The 25131-nt window shown below is 42.9% G+C and overlaps 1 protein-coding gene across 1 annotated transcript in view; it reads right to left on the minus strand.

Annotated features, from left to right (window-relative positions):
- itga9 (integrin, alpha 9) overlaps positions 1 to 25131 on the minus strand; it is a 265189-nt gene that overhangs the window by 32810 nt on the left and 207248 nt on the right. The window contains exons 22-23 of the mRNA XM_078397893.1: positions 23004 to 23112; positions 18243 to 18350 (exon numbers count right to left, since the gene is read on the minus strand). Of these exons, the coding sequence (XP_078254019.1) occupies positions 18243 to 18350; positions 23004 to 23112 (217 nt within the window). The remainder of the gene's footprint in view (positions 1 to 18242; positions 18351 to 23003; positions 23113 to 25131) is intronic.

Raw genomic sequence — 25131 nt, forward strand, 5'->3', positions numbered from 1 at the left:
GATATGATATGATATGCCCAAAATTGAGCCAAACTAGTTGCAACACTCAGACCTCGTTGCTATGTGATTGCAGGCTTCCCACCAAACCGTGACAAGATATTGTAAAACTACATCCAGTAACAGCAGTTCCCACCACCCAGACCTATTTAAAGCAGGGCTTCATTTCTTACAAACAAACAATCTCACAATTGTCCTTGTCTAATAAACAAAGGTAATAGTCAATAGTCAATTTATTTGTCACATACACATAAATGTGCAGTGAAATGAAAAATTACCCGCAGTTCAACAATAAGACCAATAAAAATAAGCAATAAAAATATGCAATTACACATACAATCATAAACCAACACCAAACAAAAGAAACATCCATCACAGTGAGTCTCCTCCAGTCACCTCCTCACTGTGATGGAAGGCCAGAATGTCTTTTTCTCTTCCCCTGCCATCTTCTCCCGCGGTCAGGCTGTTGGAGTTGCCACGTCAGGGCGGTCGGGACTCCCGACATAGAAGCTCCGCGCCAGACGGTGAAAGGTCCACGGCGGGCCGACCCAAGCCCTGTGATTCGGGGCGGGCGAAGACGCTGCCGCTGCCGGAGCTCCCGATGTCGGCCCCCATTCAGGGGCTTGCGGGCTTCCGACGTCCACGCGGCCCGCGCCGAAGCCTCCGGAGACGAGTCGCAGCCGCTCCCGCAGCATCCGAAGGCAGCCAGCGCCGCAGGTGGTGAATCCGGGCCGCGGGCTCTGCAAACCAGAGCCCAGGTGGTCCCAGCCGGAGCCCGCCAGCTCCAGGAGCATGGCCGATGGTAGGCCGCAGCGGGAATGGAGACACGACACAGAAAACAAAGGTCGGGTCTCCGTTCGGGAGAGAGACTTTTACAGTTCTCACGCCCCCCCCCAACATAACACACAATCGCAAACACTACATCATATTTAAACTACAATTAAGACAAAAACAACAAAAAACACAAAAGACAAACGGACTGCAGGCAAGCCGCAGCTGTGAGGGCAGCGCTGGCTCCTCCTCGGTGATTGATCCCTCATGTTATATGATGCCTCTGTGGAGTAGGTGATGCAGAGCAAAGGGGGAAGTCAAGTCACCCTCATCCACCAACACAGCATTCTGTGAGGGCAACGTTCCGCTGCATCTGAACAACAGTATGAAACACCTTTGTACCCAGCTAGAACTGAACCTCCCATGCATGGGTTTAAAAACCAACTTCCTCAAAGACTGCAGTTAACGGTGATTGATTTATTGTCTAATTATATTTTGCAATTAAATGTAACACTTATTACATTTCATTCAATCTTTGTGAAAATTGACAAAGTTATTTTTATTAAAGTGAGTGAAACTCTTGGGCCCCTTTGCAGAATTAAATTTGAACAGGGTTAACCAATTAGGATAATCTCACAAACAAGCTCCTTATAACACTCACAGCGCGCAAAAGTCACACATGTTAAACCAAGTGCTCTACACATGATGACAATCCGACTAAAACACAAAATGCTGGAGTAACTCAGCAGGTCAGGTAGCATCGCTGGAGGACTTGCACAGATGACGTTTCAGGTCGAAACCCTTCTTCAGAATGAAGAATCTGACTATAGCCCATGCTTTAATTGCATTGTGTCATCATCCCTATGCTCAAAAGATCAATCGAACCCACTTAGAAAGCCTGGAACATTAGAATTGTCAATAACCATTTTTGCAAAATTAGTATATAGTGTGCCTTACTCCAATTTAGTACCTTTCCACAAGGTCCAGCCTTCTCCCTATTCAAAACAGTCTTAGAAGTTATGGGTTGTGATTACTATCCCCAAAATGCTCTTCCACTGAAACACCAGTCATCTGGCCAGCTTCATTTCCCAACATAAGGTCATAGAAACATAGAAACATAGAAAATAGGTGCAGGAGTAGGCCGTTCGGCCCTTCGAGCCTGCACCACCATTCAATATGATCATGGCTGATCATCCAGCTCAGTAACCTGTACCTGCCTTCTCTCCATACCCCCTGATCCCTTTAGCCGTAAGGGCCACATCTAACTCCCTCTTAAATATAGCCAATGAACTGGCCTCAACTACCTTCTGCGGCAGAGAATTCCACAGACCCACCACTCTCTGTGTGAAGAAATGTTTTCTCATCTCGGTCCTAAAAGACTTCCCCCTTATCCTTAAGCTGTGACCCCTGGTTCTGGACTTCTCCAACATCGGGAACAATCTTCCCGCATCTCGCCTCTCTAACCCCTTAAGAATTTTATATGTTTCAATAAGATCCCCCCTCGGTCTTCTAAATTCCAGCGAGTATAAGCCCAGTCTATCCAGTCTTTCTTCATATGAAAGTCCTGCCATCCCAGGGATCAATCTGGTGAACCTTCTCTGTACTCCCTCTAAGGCTAGAATGTCTTTCCTCAGATTAGGAGAACAAAACTGTACACAATACTCCAGGTGCGGTCTCACCAAGGCCCTGTACAACTGCAGCAGAACCTCCCTGCTCCTATACTCAAATCCTCTTGCTATGAATGCTAACATACCATTCGCTTTCTTCACTGCCTGCTGCACCTGCACACTTGCTTTCAATGACTGGTGCACCATGACACCAAGGTCACGTTGCATCTCCCCTTTTCCTAATTGGCCACCATTCAGGTAATACTCTGCTTTCCTGTTCTTGCCGCCAAAGTGGATAACCTCACATTTATTCACATTATATTGCATCTGCCATGCATTTGCCCACTCTCCTAATCTATCCAAGTCACCAAGGTCCAGTAAGTTCCCTTCCTGGGTTGGTCTATCCACATACTGTTTCAGCAAACATGACTATTTGGATAAATAATAAAATGAATGTGCAGTTTTCATTGTGAAGTCACTGATTGTGAACAAAAAACTTGCACAAGGAGAAATAATCAGAGACTAAAAAGGAAATGGAAGAAGAAGGCATTTGAGATGGCCACATAGAAAATAGGTGCAGGACGAGGCCTTTCAGCCCTTCGAGCCAGCACCACCACTCATTGTGATTATGGCTGATCATCCACAATCAGTAACCTGTGCCTGCCTTTTCCCCATATCCCTTGATTCCACTAGCCCCTAGAGCTCTATCTAACTCTCTTTTAAATTCATCCAGTGAATTGGCCTCCACTGCCTTCTGTGGCAGAGAATTCCACAAACACTCTGGGTGAAAAAAATTCTTCTCACCTCAGTTTTAAATGGCCTCCCCTTTATTCTTAGACTGTGGCCCCTGGTTCTGGACTCCCCTAATATTGGGAACATTTTTCCTGCATCTAGCTTGTCCAATCCTTTTATAATTTTATATGTCTCTATAAGATCCCCTCTCATCCTTCTAAACTCCAGTGAGTACAATGAAACCTCGTGAACCTACGCTGCACTGCCTCAATAGCAAGGATGTCCTTCCTCAAATTAGGAGACCAAAACTGCACACAATACTCCAGATGTGGTCTCACCAGGGCCCTATACAACTGCAGAAGGACCTCTTTACTCCTATACTCAAATCCTCTCGTTATGAAGGCCAACATGCCATTAGCTTTCTTCACTGCCTACTGTACCTGCACGCCCATTTTCAGTGACTGGTGTACAAGGACTCCCAGATCTCGTTGCACTTCCCCTTTACCTAATCTGACACCATTGAGATAATAATCTGCCTCCTTGTTTTTGCCGCCAAAGTGGATAACCTCACATTTATCTACATTATACTGCGTCTGCCATGCATCTGCCCACTCACTCAATCTGTCCATGTTACCCAACAATCTCCTAACATTCTCTTCGCAGTTCACACTGCCACCCAGCTTTGTGTCCTGCAAACCTGCTAGTGTTACTTCTAATTCCACCATCCAAATCCACAGAATGGTCTTGTCTTCGAGACTGAAAGCATTGAAACAAAAGGGGTTGTGAGCACATTGGACAAAAAAAATGGCCATGTAAGAGGAAACAGAGTGCAATAATGAAAGAGTGGAAGTATGTTTTACTTTAAAATTCTGTCAGCTTCAATTTTCAAGATTTTGGTGCAAATGAAGAGTTGTTTTTCCATCTGGATGAAAGTGGACAGCGGAATTCCTTGGGGTCGATATGAAGATCATTGCTTTTAATAGAATATATTAGCAATGGAAAAACACAAAGTGCTGGAGGAATTCAGCAGGTCAGGATGCATCTGTGGAGGGAATGGAATGAAGACATTTCAAGTCAGGGCCCTTCTTCAGACTCTTGTTTGGTGTGATTTGACTGGTTAGCAAGCAAACCAAAGTTTTTTCCACTGTATCTCAGTACATGTGACAATAATAAACCAATACCAATAATTGAGAAATCACAATTAAAGGCAGAAATCAGAACTGATTTTATGAAATTAGCACTGGCACGATGCCTAACCACTGCGGTGTTGAAGGGGGGGAAAAAAACCCACAGGATCAATCTCAATAAATCTCACTTTGTTCACAGAATTATAGAAAAGAACAGCACTGAAGGAGAGCATTCAGCCCAGTGAATTTCAATTTGTGCCGCCTTTTACAATGGCAATGTAGTTAGCTCCACACTAACTCTTTTTCTATATTCATGCAATTTCTCCTACTTCAAATCAATTCAATTCTCTGTGGGAAAATTAGCATTATATCTAGTTTTGCCATCTCTCAGTCAATGTACTCCAAATCGTACATTCAACAAGTGACCCATGAATCACACATCCCATGGATTACATTTGAGAAGGAAAATAAATACACTAATTGAATATACTGTTGAATGCTGTACTGTTCTATGTGCCTAACTAGTCATTGAATAAGAAAATAAGTTCCTCATGTCAGTTTTGAACAGTTAAAAAATGGGGGAGGCTTGCCCACATTCCCACTGAATGAGGCTCTCTGTCAGTTGCATACACAGAAGACAGAACATTACAGCACAGGTATGGGTCTTTCGGCCTACAACGTTCGTGCAGAACATGATGCCTAATTAAACTGATTTAATCTGCCTGCACATGATCCATTCCCTGCATGTGCCTATTTAAAAGCCTCTTAAACGCCACTATTGTATCTGCCTCAACCACCATCCTGGCAATGCGTTCGAGGCCCCCACCCACTCTCTGTATAAAAAATGGCCCGTACATCTCCATTAAACCTTGCCCCTTTCAATTTATAGCTATGCCCTCTAATGTTGGACACTTCCACCCTGGGGAAAAGGTTCTGATTATCTACTCGATCTACACCTCTCATGGGCTTGTATACACTGGAATTTAGAAGGATGAGGGGGGATCTTATTGAAACATATAAGATAATTAGGGGATTGGACACATTAGAGGCAGATAACATGTTCCCAATGTTAGGGGAGTCCAGAACAAGGGGCCACAGTTTGAGAATAAGGGGTAGGCCATTTAGAACGGAGATGAGGAAGAATCTTTCAGTCAGAGGGTGGTGAAGGTGTGGAATTCTCTGCCTCAGAAGGCAGTGGAGGCCAGTTCGTTGGATGCTTTCAAGAGAGAGCTGGATAGAGCTCTTGAGGATAGCGGAGTGAGGGGGTATGGGGAGAAGGCAGGAACGGGGTACTGATTGAGTGATCAGCCATGATCGCATTGAATGGCGGTGCTGGCTCGAAGGGCTGAATGGCCTACTCCTGCACCTATTGTCTATTGTCTATTGTCTATTGTATATACTTCCATCAAGATCCCCTTCAACCTCCGAAGCTCGAGAGAAAACAATCCAAGTTTATCCAAACCATCCCTGTAGCTCAAACCCTTTATTCCAGGTAGCATTCCGGTAAATCTGTTCTGCACCCTCTCCAAAGCCTCCACGTCTTTCTGTAATGGGGCAACCAGAACTGCATGCAATACTCCAAATGTAGCCTAACAGAAGTCCTATAGAGCTACATCATGACTTTCTGACTCGTATTCAATGCCCCTAGCAATGAAAGCAAGCACACCATATGCCTTATTTACCACTTTATCTACTTGTGCTTCCACCTTTACTGAGCTATGGACTCTTGAGATCCCTCTGCACATCTATGCGGTTAGCGTCTTGCCATTAACTGTATACTCTCTCCTTACATTCAACTACCCAAACTGCAACCCCTCACACTTGCCCGAGTTCCTCACTCTTGCTTGGGATAACTCCACCTGCCATTTCTCCGCCCATTTTTGCAGCTAATCTATATCCCGCTACATCTCCTGACATCATTTCTCACTGTCTGCAAATCCTCCAATTGTGGTGTCGGCAACGAACTTATTCGCCAGCCCATCTGAGTTTACTTCTCGGTCATTTATATATAACGCATTCGAAAGATTGGCTGCATTGTGTGAGAAAGAAGGGTTTGGCTCTTTTTAACTTCGCAAATACCAACTGGGATTGTCGTAGTGCTGAGGGCTTGGATGAAGTGGAATTTGTTATGTCTGTTCTCAAAATATTTCTTCATCTATTGTAGATGGTCCTACTAAAGAAGGAGCAAAGCTCAACCTTCTCTTGAGAAATAGGGCAAGAGAGATGATTGAACTGGGCAAGCACCCTGGGACCAGTGACCATAATTCTATTTGTTTTAAAATACTTGTGAGAAAAGATCGGACCGATCCACAAGTCCTACATTACAAGATCAATATTTATGGGTTTAGACGGAATTTGCAAAAGTTGATTGGGGAGACTGCAGGTAAAGGATTGGCAAATGGGAGGCTTTTAAATGTGTGATAATGAGAGTCTGGGCCAGCATCTTCCTGTTAGTGAAGAGTAAGGCTGGTGGGAGTTGGGAACCCAGGATGACAAGAGATATTGAAGCTCTTGTCATGAAAAGTGAGCTGTACGTCTGATGTAGGCGAGCTGGTATTGTCGGGTATAGGAATGCACTTGTGGGAAATCAAGGGGGCAAGAAGGGGACATGAGTTAGCTTTGACAGATAAGGTAAAAGAGATTACAATGAGTTTCTGCAGGTATATTAAATCCAAAAGAGGACTAGAGAGAGAAATAGGGACCCTTAAAGATCAGCGAGGTTGACTATGTTTGCAGCCATAGGAAATGGTTGTCCTAAATGAATATTTATTGAATGTATTTAATGTGGAGAGAGATGTGGATTCTAGGGAACTCCGGGAAGTTAACAGTGATGTCTTGAAGAGAGTCCACATTACGGAGGTCAAGTTGTCCTAAAACTCATATTTTAAAAAGGCTGCAAAGAAAAACCTGGGAACTAACATCAGTTTTTGGTGGGGAAGTTATTGGAAGGGATTCTGAGAGAAAGGATCTACATGTATTTGGAAAGGCAAAGAATGATTAGGGATAGTCAGCATTGCTTTGTGTTTGAGAAATCGTGTTTCACAATATTTAATAAGAGTTTTTCGAAGAAGTGCCCAAGTAGATTGATAAGTGCGGTGCGGTAGATGTTAACAACATGGACTTTAACAAGACCATGTTGACAAGATACCATATGGTAGGCTTGTCCAGAAGATTAGATCATCGGATCTAGGGTGAACTAGTAAATTGAATACAAAATTGACATGAAGGTAGGAGGCAGAGGGTAATGGAAGACGGTTGATTTTTAGAATGGAAACCAAGTAGTGTGCTGTAGGAATTGATACTGCAGTACTTTACTTATAATAATGATTTGGATAAAAATGTAGCTGGCAAAGTTAATTGTCAATTAAAGGCTTTATTATCCAGAGCATCTAGTCCCGGCCTACTCTTTTACCATTCCCTGCACTAAAAGCAGGATAACCAGTGTTGCAGCTCAAGACCACACTCTGGTTGCCCCAAGGACACGAACAACTAAATACTGGTGTTGGCACAGAGAGAATTAACTAATTTTTGATTAAATGCTCAGCAGGAAGATTTTTTTTTAACATTTCTAAAAATGATTCAATCTTGACAGCAATTAATTTTGCAGCGGTAATTAGTTCTTGATCATCTGTTTTTAATGAACTATGTGGTAGCAAATCCATCTCGACTCTGCTTCATCATGGGTATAATCAATGCATTTGAGCTCTTGGTATATATTACACATAATCTACTGTATCTTGTGTTTAACATGCATGATTGACGTAAAATAACGACCACTTTACCTTGAAGGATTCAGTACTGTCAAAAGGGAAAGGAAGTTGGATATTAATCAGTTTCATTCTGTTCCAAGGAAAGGGTACCATTGCAAAAATAGAGCGCATTTGTCAGAGGTCAGTTGAGAGTCAACTGTTTTACTGCGAGTGGAGTCATATGACGGGCTAATCTGGAAAGTGCTCCCCCAAAGCATATTTTATAAAATAATGGTTTTTTTGTGAGAGTTTAGTGATATCATCGTCACCACGCCTGATGGCAGCTTTCCACTCCAGATTTTATTCATTGAATTAAAATAGACAATAGGTGCAGGAGGAGCCCATTCGGCCCTTCGAGCCAGCACCGCCATTCAATGTGATCATGGCTGATCATTCTCAATCAGTACCCCGTTCCTGCCTTCTCCCCATACCCCCTGACTCCGCTATCCTTAAGAGCTCTATCCAGCTCTCTCTTGAATGCATTCAGAGAATTGGCCTCCACTGCCTTCTGAGGCAGAGAATTCCACAGATTCACAACTCTCTGACGGAAAAAGTTTTTCCTCATCTCAGTTCTAAATGGCCTACCCCTTATTCTTAAACTGTGGCCCCTTGTTCTGGACTCCCCCAACATTGGGAACATGTTTCCTGCCTCTAACGTGTCCAACCCCTTAATAATCTTGTATGTTTCGATAAGATCTCCTCTCATCCTTCTAAATTCCAGTGTATACAAGCCTCGTCGCTCCAGTCTTTCAACATATGATAGTCCCGCCATTCCGGGAATTAACCTAGTAAACCTACGCTGCACGCCCTCAATAGCAAGAATATCCTTCCTCAAATTTGGAGACCAAAACTGCACACAGTATTCCAGGTGCGGTCTCACTAGGGCCCTGTACAACTGCAGAAGGACCTCTTTGCTCCTATACTCAACTCCTCTTGTTATGAAGGCCAACATTCCATTGGCTTTCTTCACTGCCTGCTGTACCTGCATGCTTCCTTTCAGTGACTGATGCCCTAGGACACCCAGATCTCGTTGTACGTCCCCTGTTCCTAACTTGACACCATTCAGATAATACTCTGCCTTCCTATTCTTACCACCAAAGTGGATAACCTCACACTTATCCACATTAAACTGCATCTGCCATGCATCCGCCCACTCACACAACCTGTCCATGTCACCCTGCAACCTCATAGCATCTTCCTCACAGTTCACACTACCACCCAGCTTTGTATCATCTGCAAATTTGCTAATGGTACTTTTAATCCCTTCATCCAAGTCATTAATGTATATTGTAAATAGCTGCGGTCCCAGCACCGAGCCTTGCGGTACTCCACTAGTTACTGCCTGCCATTCTGAAAGGGACCCATTTATCCCCACTCTTTGCTTTCTGTCTGTCAACCAATTTTCTATCCATGTCAGTACCCTACCTCCAATACCATGTGCTCTAATTTTGCCCACTAATCTCCTATGTGGAACCTTGTCAAAGGCTTTCTGAAAGTCAAGGTACGCCACATCCACCGGCTCTCCCCTGTCAATTTTCCTGGTTACATCCTCAAAGAATTCCAGAAGATTAGTCAAGCATGATTTCCCCTTCGTAAATCAATGCTGACTCGAAACAATTCTGTTACTACTATCCAAATGCTCCGCAATTTCGTCTTTTATAATTGACTCCAGCATCTTCCCCACCACTAACTGGTCTATAATTTCCCGTTTTCTCTCTCCCTCCTTTCTTAAAAAGTGGGACAACATTAGCTACTCTCCAATCCACAGGAACTGATCCTGAATCTATAGAACATTGGAAAATGATCACCAATGCGTCCACAATTTCTAGCGCCACCTCCTTAAGTATTCTAGCGCCACCTCCTTAAGTATTCCCCATCTTCTCTAGTGAGATCTACACTCAGGTCGTAGAATCATAGAAACATAGTTATACAGCAATGAAATAGGCCCTTGAGTCCTTTGTGTCAGTGCTAGCCATCCGACCAATCAATATTAATCCCATTAATACTATATTCCTCTATGCTTTGTCCAGCTGCAGCTCCTCTCAGACCACATGAATCTGTTGAAGGAACAGTTGGCTTCACAGCAGAGCATACAGAAGACAGAAAGTATTCTAGAAAGGGGTTTCAGGAAGGTGGGCATAGCACAATTTCAGCCAGACTGTTGGGTAACTGCTGTATTAAAATGGGAGGGTGAACAGTCAGAGGTCGTGATCCACATTGGTACTAATGACATTGGCAGGAAGGGAAATGAGGCCCTCCAAAGAAAATTTAGGAAGTTAGATAGAAATGTAAAGAAAACAGGACCTCGAGGGCTCCCTATGTCACATGCCAGCGAGGCAGGAAATAAGACGACAGTACAGTTGAATGTGTGGCTAACCAGCTGGAGCAGGGGGAGGGATTCCTATACTTTGATCATTGATCTTTCTTTGAGAGCAGGTGGGACCTTTGCAAAAAGGAGGGAACTAAACTGGAGGGAGGTTTGCTCATGCTCTTCCAAAGGATTTAAACTAGCATGGCTGGAGGTGGAAACCAGAGCATCAAGTCAGCAAGTGGAGGGATTGAGGGCAAGATGGAGGTTCAGTCAAGTAAGCCTGAAAGGATGGATAGGCAGATCTAGGTTAATGATCATGATGGAACTAATAGACTGAAGTGTATTTATTTCAATGCAAAGAATACTGCAGGTAAGGCAGATGAACTTGAGAGCATGGAAGTGATGTGGCCATTATATAAACTTGGTTGAGGGAAAGGTAGGACAGGTAGCTGAGGATTCAAATATTTACAATGCAACAGGGAGGACGTAAAAGAGGACGGGGGGTAGTACCAGGGCCGTCTTAACGCATGGGCCTGATGGGCACTTGCCCGGGGGCCCCACGAGCATAGGGGCCCCATGCTGATCTGTGTATGTTAAGTGACTTGCAATAAATAAATACTACTTTAAAAATGTAGGTTCAATAAGTGCTTTTTTCGCAACATTTTCGGTCACTAAGTGCTTCTCACAGCGATCTGTAAGTGCTTTTCACAACAATGTAGCACCCTAAGTCCATCGCTAAGTGCTTTTCGGTAAGTGCTTTTCGCCGGCACGACAGGGGGGAGCTGGTAGGGAAAGGGGGGTGGGGGAGAGTAACGGTAGGGGCCCCAGTACACTGCTTTGCCCGGGGGCCCATAATGCTGTAACAACGGCCCTGGGTAGTACAACTGCTCATGGAGAATGTCACAGTCACACTTTGAGAGACTATCCTGGAGGACTCATCCAGAGAGGTAAGATGAGTAGAACTCAGCAATAAGAAAGGTGCAATCTCTATGATGGGGTATTTTTAGATAAACCTCTCTACAGGCAGTGAGAGATTTAGGAACAGGTATCTTGGCTGATTATAAAAGAATGCACAAACAACAGGGTTTAGTTTAGAGATACTGCGCAGAAACCGGCCCTGTGGCCCACCGAGTCCATGCCGACCGGCGACCCTTATGCAGTAGCGCCATCCTACACACTAGGGATAATTTACCATTTTTACTGAAGCCAATTAACCTACAAACATACGTCTTTGGAGTGTGGAAGGAAAGCAGTGCACCCGGGGAAAACCTACGCAGTTAAGGGGAGAACATCCAAACTCCATACAAACAATACCCATAGTCAGGATCCGGGTCTCTGGCGCTGTAAGGTATGCCTCCTATGATCAAGCCGATTTTGGATCCAGTTTGTTAACACACCTCAGATCTTCTGTGACTTGGTTTTGACACTGCCATGGGGGAAAAGATTTTAACTATTTGACCTATCTACGCCTCTCATAATTTTATATACTTCTGTTGGGTCACCCCGAAGCCTCTTTTGTTCCAGGGAAAGCAAGCCCAACCTGTCCAAATGCTCCCCACATCTAAAGTCATCCAATCGAGGCCACTCTCTCCAGTGCAATCACATCCTTCCTACAATGTGAGAGAAAAATTGCAAAAAATACTCCAAGTACAACAAAACGACCCAACTCTTACATTCTATGACCTGAACTATGTAGGCAAGAATGTCATATGCCTCCTTCGTCACTCTTTCAACCAGTGCCGCCACTTTCAGGGAATTAGGGACTTGAACCCCTGGATTTCTCTATTTACTGACATTCAATAGACAACAGACAATAGGTGCAGGAGTAGGCCATTCGGCCCTTCGAGCCAGCACCGCCATTCAATGTGATCGTGGCTGATCATTCACAATCAGTACCCCGTTCCTGCCTTCTCCCCATACCACCTGATTCCGCTATCATTAAGAGTTCTATCTAATTCCTTAATGTTCCAACCATTTACTGATTTTTGATTGTGGATGAGGGCTGTAAGTAGCAGGTAAGCAATTTCCCCAGGATACCTGCAAGCATAGCTTCCTATGTTTCAAAGTCTTTGTTGCTGACACTCAGCATGCTTACAGTATTCCATTCCAGGTGATTGCAACTCATTCATAACATCCTCAATTCATCATCAACACGATATCTTATCAGTAATGATTGTTGTCACATTGCAAGCCTACACCTACCCTCCTGAGGGGCAGATATGCGCCTGTTTTATGTTTCCCGTACGAGAAAATGACATGAGCCTATTTCGGAGCTGGTCTGGAATGCTGTCTTCAGCCAATTCCTACCTTCTCCAAGTCTTACTTTTTCAGATGTATTTTATCCACCTTTTTTCCCCATCATCTTCTGACTTCCGTGGCAGAAAGAATCATTCACAGCAAAATCACATAAATTGGAATAAATATGTCTGCATTGTTTCTCTACATGCAAATCACTAGATAGATTAGTCAGCAAACAAAATCCTTAACTGGAATAGAACTTGTTCATTCTACTTTGTGAATTGTAGTTTTAGTGTCATTGAATTGAATGGGCTACGAGTCCAAAATCATTTTCATTACATTGGCATTATTCAAAAGTGACATTGTACAGTGTTTTGGCAAGTTAATAAACATTGTTCTTTCTTTCCCAAATATTCTTTAAAAAAGCTGCATATCCGCTGTTTCTGCAGATGCCAAACCTTTTTTTGGTTAAAATTCCTGATGTCTCTCATCATTATTTTTGTTTTTCTAGTGAGGCTACTTAACACTCAGTGGTTTATAGAAACATAGAAAACATAGAAAATAGGTGCAGTAGGCCATTCAGCCCTTCGAGCCAGCACCGCCATTCAATATGATCATGGCTGATCATCCAAAATCAGTACCCCGTTCCTGCTTTTTCCCCAAATGCCTTGATTCCTTTCGCCTGAAGAGCTAAATCTAACTCTAAATCTAATCTTATGTAGAATGAGGTATAACTTCCACTTCTCCAAAATATTCATTTATTCAATTTTCTATGCATCTCAAAGGCACAGAACGTCTGTGAGAGAGAAACATCTGTGTCAGAATGTGGTCTTTCTAACAATGGCATCTTACATCAGACCACAAACATTCACATTTTCCTCCACTATTTATATCAATGTCTCCTTTCGATTTCCTCTTTTACGCTTACGGAGTGACATGCAGTGCAAGACGACTCTGGGCAGGAGCATTCAACATACATGTCCAAGCTATCTCCTTTTCCTGCTTTCCCCGTGCAATTTTCCTCTGATGCACTTTTGCTTTGAGATTCTTTTCGGTCAGAAAATACAAAGTATCTTCAACGGGGCAGTTTAGATTGGATTTATTTACCCACTGCATACTCTGAGTTTGACTTTAGCAGTCGCAGAAAACAGCCATCATTGACTGTTTTGCAGCCTGACTTATTTTCTTAGCCAACAAAGACTAAGATTATTGTGTGCTATCACAAAAGTTTGCTTATCCCCACGACTAAATCATGTGCCAGTCTTCCTACCTCCATAGCATGTGGGTAATAGAAAACAGACGAGCACAACGTAAATTCACTGTGTGGAACAATTACTTCCTTCTTTGTGAGTCCTTGACTGAGTTCCCAGCTCTCTTTCAATGTTGTCCTCTGGCCAACCATCAGGAGGTCTTTAGAAGTGGGTCATGGTGACTCATTTCTCATCTCTCCAATCTAGAAAGCATTTTGGTCCAATCTGCATCAACACTTTATATTCTAGTTAATACTAATCATACGGGGAATAGTAGATTATATGCATGCCCAATTGCCCTGTATAGCAGAATGTCAACTGTACCTCCTCAATTTTGAATACGTTAAAAATACCTGATACTTTTTAAGTATCACATTTTACTTTATAAATTGAACAGAAATTCAGTTCAAAGTGTATTTAAATTCAAGTTCTGAATTTATGTCAGCTGAAAAACTCATATGTTGTCTGTTGTTACCTGCCAAGAAAACAAAACCATGAACAAATTCGTAGAATAAGCCTAAATCACAGCAATCAGCTCTCATGGCGCGAGGAATGGATAAGGTGGTAATTTAAAGGCATTGTTTCATTTTTCTCATCATCATCATATCATCATATATATACTGCCGGAAACAGGCCTTTTCGGCCCTCCAAGTCCGTGCCGCCCAGCGATCCCCGCACATTAACACTATCCTACACCCACTAGGGACATTTTTTACATTTACATTTACCCAGCCAATTAACCTACATACCTGTACGTCTTTGGATATGGTGATCTTTGTATCAAACACATCCCAACAACAGGTAATCTAGTCCAGAAGTTCAGCATTGTCTGCACTAAACTGGTATTGCTCAACTAGCTACATCTCTCAAGGGATTTTCATGAATGCACCTCTTGCAAGGATTCAAGGGCATGAGCAATGCCAATCGAACCTTTATGCCAATACTACACTCAAAGCCAAAGTAATTTCAGGAGCCTATCCAGCAGTGAATTATAGAGCCTTGTATGGTGCTGAAGGAGGCATGTTTGATCCACTGGCCAAAGAACAGCCATGGTGATAAACCCCCCACTCACCAGCTCTCATGGCACATACAGCACATCTACACATCTGATTTTAGTTTTAACGTGATTAGGTCTTTTGCTTCACCATTTGCTTCACCATGGGTTCCAGAATCCCAATTTATATCAGGTGACAACATTTCAACTCTCAGCTAACCCTCCTATTATCTTAAATCCATGACCATTCTGCTGAGGGAAGTTCTTTGTCTTCATCCCATTGAGGTTTCTACGTTGAAGTAACCCTAACTCCAACCCAGCCATTCATCAGAACAGATTCAGATTAGTTTAATGTCATGTACATCAGGATACTATGAAATTCGTAGTTTGCAAGAGACAATAAATACAATAAGTACAACAATAAATATAACGACAAGTGCTAAATAGCACAATGGGGCAAAGATTGCAGACCAATCTGAGGCAGTACAAAATAAACTACAGTAGAATAAAAATTACATGGTAGCACCGCTGGGAAGGGTGTGTGAAAGAGATAATTGGTCAAGAGTCTGGGTTTCCAAGCTCCTGTAACTTCTCCCAAAGGGTAAAGGAGAGTGAAGGGAATGGCCAGAATGACAGGCATCTCTAACAATACTTCCAACCTTCCCAATGCAGTGCACAGTGAAGATAGCCTGGAATGAAGGAAGTGACAAGCCAGTCATGTACTGCACTGTTTGCACAATTCCTTGCGGGTTTAAGCAGTCAAGATCTGAGCAGTTGCCATACAAGGAGCCATAAGAGACTACTGATGCTGGATTCTTGAGTACAAATCAGAGTGCTGGAGGAACTCAGCAGGCCAGCGGCATCTGTGAATTTGCAGGCAGTATGGATGACAAGGAAGTTAAAGCTGTCAATTATCTTGACAGCAGCTCCATTCATGAGGACACGGTGGTGTCCAGCCCCTGTAACCAACTCTTTTCATCGTTTTGATCTGAAAGATTAGGTTGTTCTGCCACCAGTTGAACTTTAGAGATAAAGCGCGGAAACAGCTCCTTTGAACCACTGAGTCCGTGCTGACCAGTACACCAGCCTACACACACTAGCGACAATTGTACAACTTGCTGAAGCCAATTAACCTACAAACCTGTACATCTTTGGAGCTTGGGAGGAAACAGGAGCACCCAGAGAAAATCCATGCACACAGGGAGAACGTACAAACTACGTACAGACAGCACCCATAGTCAGGATTGGACCTGGGTCTCTGGCGCTGTAAGGCAGCAATTCTACTGCTGTGCCACTGTACCGCCCAAATCTCCTTAAAATATTTTCCATCCCATCATTAACCGATGTCTCCCAGGTTTAGACAATTTCTATCCTTGGAAAAAGACTGCGATCACATCTAGGCCCCTCATAATTTTATAAACCAAGAAGGAATAAAGAAGTACACTATTTTCTAAATGAGGAGAGGGTTTAGAAATCGGAGGTGCAAAGGGACTTTGGAATGCTGGTACAGAATTCCCAAAAGGTTAATTTGTAGTTTATCTCAGGAAGGCAAATGCCTTGTTAGCATTAATTCAAGAGGACTAGAATATAAAAGCAAGGATGTAATGCTGAGGCTTTATTAGGCACTGGTCAGGCCACATTTTTAATATTGTGAGCAGTTTTGGGCCCCATATCTGAGGAAGATGTGCTGGTGTTGGAGGGGGCCCAAGGAGGCTTATGAGCATTATCCTGGGGTTGATTGGGTTAACTTATGAGGTACGTTTGATGGCTCTGGCCTGTACTCACTGAAGTTTAGAAGGATGAGGAGGGTATCTCATTGAAACTTGCCGAATAATGAAAGGCCTAAGTAGAGTGGATGTGGAGAGGGTGATTCCAGTAGTGGGAGAATCTAGGACCAGAGTGCACAGCCACAGAAGTAAAGGGCATACCTTTAGAATGGAGATTAGGAGGAATAAGGAGTGTCCCGGCCCGCTGTGGAACTTTATCAAATACCTTGTGGAAGTCTATATAGACAACGTCTACGGCTTCGCACTCATCAACCATTTTGATTACTTTTTCAAAAAACCCAATCAGATTTGTAAGACATGACCTCTCACATATAAAACCATGCTGACAATCCCCACTCATCCCGTCTACCCAAATGCATATGTCCATACGACATAGGAGCAGAATTAGGCCATTCGGCTCATCAAGTATAATTCACCATTTAATCATGGTTGATCTATTTTTCTCTCTCAACCCCATTCTCCTGCCTTCTCCTCGTAATCTTTGATGCCCTTACGAATCAAGAACCTATCAATTTCCACTTTAAAATACCTAATAACTTGGCTTCCACCGCTATCTGTGGTATTGGATTCCACAGATTCACCATCCTCTGCTAAAGAAATTCCTCCTCATCTCCATTCTAAAGGCACGTGCTTTTATTCTGAGGCTGTGCCCTCTGGGCCTTCCCTCTGCCATTACTGGAAACATCCTTTTCGCATCCACTCTAGACCTTTCATTATCTAGTAGGATTCAATGAGATTCCCCCCTCATCCTTCTAAACTCCGATGAGTGCAGGCCCAATGCCTCCAAACACTCCTCATATATTAATCGAATCAACCCCGGATCATTCTTTTAAACCTCCTTTGGACCTCTCCAATGCCTGCATATCCTTCCAAAACCGATATGGGGACAGAACTGCTCGCAATATTCCAAATGTGGTCTGACCAGTGCCTAATAAAGCCTCAGCATTACATCCTTGCTTTTATATTCTGGTAACATCTTATCCCATAGAATACTCTCCAGTAACTTGCCAACCAAGTTAGGCTCACGCTCTTATACTTCCTAGGTTATTCCTTGCAAACAGTCTTAAATAGTGGCACATTAGCAACCGTCCAGTCTTCTGGCACTACACTCGTGTCTAATGTTGATTCATCAGAGGAGAAATACTCATTGAGGATATTGCCCATTTCTTGTGGCTCCACACAGAGATGCCCACTTTGGTTTCTGGGAGACCCTATTCTCTCTCTAGTTACCCTCTTTCCCTTAATGTACATAAAATCTCTTATGGGTTTTCCTTAATATTATCTGTCAGAGATTATTAATCGTCAAATATTTTTTTACACTTGCATATGTTGTTATTTGCAGACTGTATCCTTTATAGAAAACATCATTTGACGGAGTCAAACGTAATTATAAATACAAGCAGCAACTACTTTTCTGGCGATAAGTGAAAGGAGAATCTTTGGTCCTGATATACTGCCTCAGAACATTCAGCAGCAGTCACTTACAAATGCATATCAGAAGAATATTTAACAAACTCCAGATTGCGAAAATATGAAAAAAATTCACCAAACAAGCTATTAAGTCCCACATCAAATTCCACAATTGTCAAATAAATTAGAAATCTCGCATTATAGTGTAGAACTGATACAAGCATTCAGTCAGATAGCAAGGAACTCCAGTTACTGCCTCGTATACTCACCACAGCTCCCTGGATAAGAAAGATGTCTGCTCCATTTGTGAAAAGCCTGCTAGGAATCATAATTTGGACAGCCAGTCCAGGTGCACTGCTTGGGCCCATATTTATAACCTTTAACAAAATAATGAAGAAAATGGCTGTTGTTAATCCTCTATGAATAAAAACTGTTCTGTTACATATAAAAGTCCTAAATTACTTCAAAGTCTCTTTGGTTTGATGCCACAACATGAGGTGATTACATCTCCTTTCCCTAGAAAAGAACAGAATTATTTGTGCAATCCAGAGTTTTGTCTTAAATAAAGGACATTGTGTATTGTGCAGTCCTCCTTCTGATATGTCCACTGAATCAATTTTTTTTCTGGGAGCATGAAAGTGTGCACCTATTTCTCTAACTGTGGCATAAGCTCCCATGCCTTAATAGAGATAGTTCCTGTTATAAGATGCGGTTTTCTTTGTTTATTCTCATTAAGTCATATAGCAAGGAAATAGGTCCTTTGCTCAACTCATTAATGAAAATGCCCATCTAAGCTAGTCCCATTTGCCCCTGTTTGGCCCATATCTCTCAAAACCTTTCCTATCCATCTACCTGTCCAAATGCCTTTTAAATGTTGTTATAGTACCTCCTTTGACCACTTTCTTTGGCAGCTTATTCCATGTATGCACCCCCCTCTGTGTGAAGAAGCTACCCCTCCGGTTCCTTTTTAATCTTTCCCCTCTCACCTTAAACCCATGCACTCTTTTTTTTTGGTTCCCCTTCCCTGAGAAAAAGGCAGTATGCATTCACCCTTTCTATGCCTTCGTGGTTTTATACACCTCTACAAAGTCACCCTTCAGTCTCCTACACTCCAAAGAATAAAGATCTAGCCTGGCCAACCTCCCCCTATAACTCAGGGTCACGTCCCCTCAGCATTATCATCAAGGACCTGGCAACATTCTCGTAAAATCATCTACACTGTAGCGACCATAAGGATTGGTCCTGAGAGTCGAACCCTCGGATTGGCCAGCTAGGTCAGGTGGTGGTTTTGGCGCCCAAAACCAGTCAGTGGGAAGAGAACTTCGAAGCGAACAGTTTGATTTAATGGTTGTCTGTAAATCCGTTTGTTATACTTTGTAATCGAATATTGCTGCCGCAATAAACTTCTTTAACAAAGAATAAGCTTCCAGACTCGCCATAACACAATCTCAAGCAGAAAACCCTTGAGGAGAAACAAGGCACTGCAGAGATGTAACAAAGTCAACTTTCCCTCATTTCTAACTTTTGACGAGCTAAGGGTGGCTGTGTGGAGCTGCTGCCTCATATCTCCAGTGACTAAGGTTTGATCCTGATCTCCAGTGCTGTATGTCTAAGTAAGCAGTAAAGTCTAGAGGGGCCGATGGGAATTTGAGAAGTATAAAATGGGATTACTGTAGGATTAATATAAATAGGTGCTTGATGATTGGCATGGTTTCATTGTGGCACTGTTCCCATGCTGTATATCTTAATGAATCTAAATAAATCACAATTTGAATTATTTCCTGAATAATACTGCTTATCTCACAACTTGTAGCAAATGTTCATTTAAACCCCACTTTAGAACAAGTCTAAATGGAGGCCGGTCTATGTTTTATAACAGGAAATAATTATACTATTTCAACATAATGTCACTGGAAGCTCACCAAAATCAAATCTGAAGTTGTTGATTCTTGAAAGACCTTTGATGGTCTGAACTGCATAAACACACATCATTTTTGATAGATTCCCTTGACTCGGCCCCAGAATTTGCTTACGTTACAGTACATGAATCCAGTGAGGTGGATTATTTAACACTTCAGTCAAATGAAAAGTAGACAAAGAAAATAATTGAAAGGGGTTGTTATCTTATAGGTTGATAGGAAGTTGCTTTTGGTGAATTTCCAGGCAAAACCTTTTTAGTTGACTTTGTGTTACAATGGTTATAACACACCAAAGTTCAAAAGGTGAAACTTGACAACTTTACAATGTTACCATTAAAAACCCAAGTATACAAACAGTTAACAAGTTCTACAATCATTAGAGTTCAAAAATAGTATCACTGTGAAATAGATCTTCATCTCGGAAAAGACTCTTATACCATTCTGGGCAAGAGACTCTGTGCATCTACCTGATATTTTCCTATCATCGATATACTAAAACTCTCGTTTGTTTGTTTGTTTGTTCCTGAACTACAGCCAAAACGGTACACGATAGCGCGACAATTTTAGGCCCAACTTACTCACCGTCATCCCTTTGGTGCTAATGGAAGAAGTTTAATTGAAATCGGTGTTATATTTTTAAAGTTATTCACATTTTTAAGTTTAAATCTATCTCCTAGGGAGGGAGGGGGGAAGGAAGAAGGGGGGAGGGAGGATGGGGGGAGGGAGGATGGGGGGAGGGAAGGAGGATAAGGGGGGTTACAGGGGATGAAGTGGAAGGAGCGGAAGGGAAGGGGCAGGGGAGGGAGGAGGGAGGGGGAGGGGAGGGAGGAGGGAGGGGGAGGGGGAGGGGGGGAGTGGTGCACCAATGCAGGAGAGGTTAGGGCTTGGTACATTCAAACATATACTTCACTTGGTCTAGTGATTTTATATAAATCAACCCTCATCCTCCTGCGCTCCAAGAAATACAGCCCTAGCTTGCTCAACCACTCCCCACAGCTCAGACCCTCGAGTCCTGGCAACATCATAAATTTTCTCTGCACCCTTTCCAGCTTGACAACCTATTTCCTCTAACATGGTGCCCAGAATTGAACACAATACTCTAAATACAGCCTCACCAATGTCTTATACAACTGCAACATGACCTCCCAACTTCAATACTCAATGCTCTGACTCATGAAGGCCAACATGTTAAAAGCCTTTTTGACACTTCCAACGAACTATGTACCTGTACTCCGAGATCCCTCTGCTCTACAAGACCGTCCCAGAGCCCTACCGTTCACTGTGTATGTTAGTGCCCACTCTGCCCATGTTAGTGCTCTCAAAATGTAACACCTCACATTACTCTGCATTAAATTCCATCAACCATTCCTCAGCCCAACTGCCCAACTGATCAAAATCCTGCTGCATTTATTGGCAACTATCTTCACTGTCTACAATAGTGACAATAGTCACTTTTATGTCATCTGTAAAGTTGCTAAACATGCCATGTGCGTTCTCATCTAAATCATTGATATAGATGATAAACAACAATGGGCCCAGCACCGAACCCTGAGGCACACCACTAGGCCTCCAGTCCGAAAAGCTACCTTCTACCATCACCCTCTGCTTCAATCCATTAAGCCAATTTTCTATCCATTCAGCTATTTCATATCATCATATATATACAGCCGGAAACAGGCCTTTTCGGCCCTCCAAGTCCGTGCCGCCCAGTGATCCCCGTACATTAACACTATCCTACACCCACTAGGGACAATTTTTACATTTACCCAGCCAATTAACCTACATACCTGTACGTCTTTGGAGTGTGGGAGGAAACCGAAGATCTCGGAGAAAACCCACGCAGGTCACGGGGAGAACGTACAAACTCCTTACAGTGCAGCACCCATAGTCAGGATCGAACCTGAGTCTCCGTGGCTGCATTCGCTGTAAAGCAGCAACTCTACCGCTGGGATCTAGCCTTCCAGAGCTGCCTACCATGCAGAACTTTACCAAATGCCTTACTAGTATCCTTGTAGACAACGTCAACAGCTCTGTCTTCATCAACCTTTTTGGTCACAGCTTTGTGAAAATGTAGCTGCGGCTCGCTGTAGTTTGCAACATCGCAAAATAAGTCGAAGCATCGTAAGTCGGGGAGTACCCCCCTCAACTACATCCACCTATCACTTGCAAGGCTTTGTCCTGCCCCTCCTCTTTTCCAGCTTTCTCTCACCCCCACCCCAACCACAATCAGTCTGAAGAATGGTACCAACCTGAAATGTCACCCATCCGTGTTCTCCAGAGATGCTGATTTACTCCAGCACCTTATGTCTTTGTTTGTAAATCAGCATCTGCAGTATCCTGTTTCTAAATCTTACCCACTTCCTCTTCCTTTTTGCTATCCCTTCTAAAAGGTAGGTATCCTGAGATATTTAATATGCAGACATGGTCAGAAAGCAGCTAAGTCCTTGTAATGACTATTAGATTTGACCAATTTGTTTCTATTTGTGCCTTTCATGGGCCCGTCTTGAATACTATTTGCACTTAAATAAAGATCCTTCAGTTTTGTCTTTTTTAGGATTTTACCTTTCTATCGCTTTTATTGGAGAAATCCCGTAATGTGAACTAAAAACGGAAAATGCTGGATAACTTTAGACCGGGTTCTTGTGCTGTTCTGTTCTATGTTCTACTGCCTGCTATTACGGTATCACATTATGGTATTGGCCCACTATATCCATGCCGAACATGATTCCAAGACCATCTCTTATCTACTGGCTCTCTAGTATTTGATTTTTCCATCCTGGGAAAAAGGTTCTGGCTGTCTGCCTGATCTCTGCAATGTTTTTGCTTTTCTAGTCATTCCTGTTTCAATTGCAGATTTCCAGAATCTGCACAGTTTTCTTGATTGTCAAGTACTGTAATAATTGTACACATTGTCCCTTCCTGTCCTTTTATCCTTTCTTTTAAAGTTTCTAAATGTTCCCTTACCAAACCCGCTACTTGCTATTTAGTTTAAAGCCATATCATCTGCCTAAGTCATTTAATTCTGTGAAGTTACATAGGTTGGAAGGACCTGTTAAAAGAGCAATTATACAATTGAGATACAGGATATTAGTACTGGTTCAAATGATTCACCTGAAATGTCAAGTTGAGCGGTTGAAACAGACAGGGCATATTTTCCAGTTGAATAAATTTTGATGCATCCACTGAATCACCATAAATAAAGGAGGTTGGAGAAATAGACCTATTTTAAAGAGAAATAAAGATGTATTAGCATGGACAGAGAAATGAAACAGCACTGAGCTCCAGTTGTGAAAGCATCACAATTAAGCTAAGCTTAAGCCTTTATTTAGTTGTGCTGGCAGACAGAATTATTCTTACATCTTGAATTAATTGCTAAACTTGAAATTCAAAACTGGAGCTTGAATTTGAAACCCTATCAGAGATAATATTTGTAACCTCAAAACACAAAGGAGCTGGAAGAGTTGACGTAAAATAGTTTAAACCTTATTGCTATTTTCACAATACACAGCTAACAGAACAAGTGGAAATGTAAGCATGTACATTCAAACATATACTTCACAGATACACATATGTGAATTAGGACAGTGACATGCTCTTGCACAGAATGTTTAATGCAGCAAATGTTAACATAGAAACATAGAAAATAGGTGCAGGAGTAGGCCATTCGGCCCTTCGAGCCTGCACCGCCATTCAATATGATCATGGCTGATCATCCAGCTCAGTAGCCTGTACCTGCCTTCTCTCCATACCCCTGATCCCTTTAGCAAAAAGGGCCACATCTAACTCCCTCTTAAATATAGCCAATGAACTGGCCTCAACTACCTTCTGTGGCAGAGAATTCCACAGACTCACCACTCACTGTGTGAAGAAATGTTTTCTCATCTCGGTCCTAAAAGACTTCCCCCTTATCCTTAAGCTGTGACCCCTGGTTCTGGACTCCCCCAACATCGGGAACAATCTTCCCGCATCTAGCCTCTCCAACCCCTTAAGAATTTTATATGTTTCTATAAGATCCCCCCTCAGTTTTCTAAATTCCAGCGAGTACAAGCCCAGTCTATCCAGTCTTTCCTCATATGTAAGTCCCGCCATCCCAGGGATCAATCTGGTGAACCTTCTCTGTACTCCCTCTAAGGCAAGAACGTTTTTCCTCAGGTTAGGAGACCAAAACTGCACACAATACTCCAGGTGCGGTCTCACCAAGGCCCTGTACAACTGCAGCAGAACCTCCCTGCTCCTAAACTCAAATCCTCTTGCTATGAATGCCAACATACCATTCGCTTTCTTCACTGCCTGCTGCACCTGCATGCTTGCTTTCAATGACTGGTGCACCATGACACCCAGGTCACGTTGCATCTCCCCTTCTCCCAACCGGTCACCATTCAGGTAATACTCTGCTTTCCTGTTCTTGCCGCCAAAGTGGATAACCTCACATTTATCCACATTATATTGCATCTGCCATGCATTTGCCCACTCGCCTAATCTATCCAAGTCACTCTGCAGCCTCCTAGCATCCTCCTCGCAGCTAACACTGCCACCCAGCTTCGTGTCATCCACAAACTTAGAGATGTTGCATTCAATTCCCTCGTCCAAATCATTAATATACACTGTAAATAACTGGGGTCCCAGCACTGAGCCTTGCGGTACCCCACTAGTCACTGCCTGTCATTCCGAAAAGGACCCGTTTATTCCTACTCTTTGCTTCCTGTCCGCCAACCAATTTTCTATCCACCTCAACACTGAACCCTCAATACCGTGTGCTTTAAGTTTGTACACCAATCTCCTATGTGGGACCTTGTCGAAGGCCTACTGAAAGTCCAGATATAACACATCGACTGGTTCTCCCTTATCCACTCTACTAGTTACATCCTCGAAAAATTCTATAAGATTCGTCAGACATGATTTGTAGTCATACGAGGAACAAGTACACGAGGCAAGTACAGAGAGGCTAGTACAAATCGAAGGTATCACAAAATGTTGGAGTAACTCAGCAGCTGAGCTCACACTAGTGTTACAAGGCATGGGGTTGGAAACAACTAATTCCCCAGAATGTGGGCAAGGTGCTTGATTTTGTTCAAAGAAAGAGCAGAGCAGGCTAGAAAAATAGGTCATTTTTTTAATCCCAGAATTAGTACAAAAGCTGGGTCTGTGGTGTGGCTACACTAGTAACCATCTGAGCTTCATTCCCAAAGAATTCTTTCAGGTGAGCAATCGTTTCTACTTTCTAGTCCCCAAGTATTGA

The sequence above is a fragment of the Rhinoraja longicauda genome, chromosome 4, assembly GCF_053455715.1.
Source record: "Rhinoraja longicauda isolate Sanriku21f chromosome 4, sRhiLon1.1, whole genome shotgun sequence".
NCBI lineage: Eukaryota > Metazoa > Chordata > Chondrichthyes > Rajiformes > Arhynchobatidae > Rhinoraja > Rhinoraja longicauda.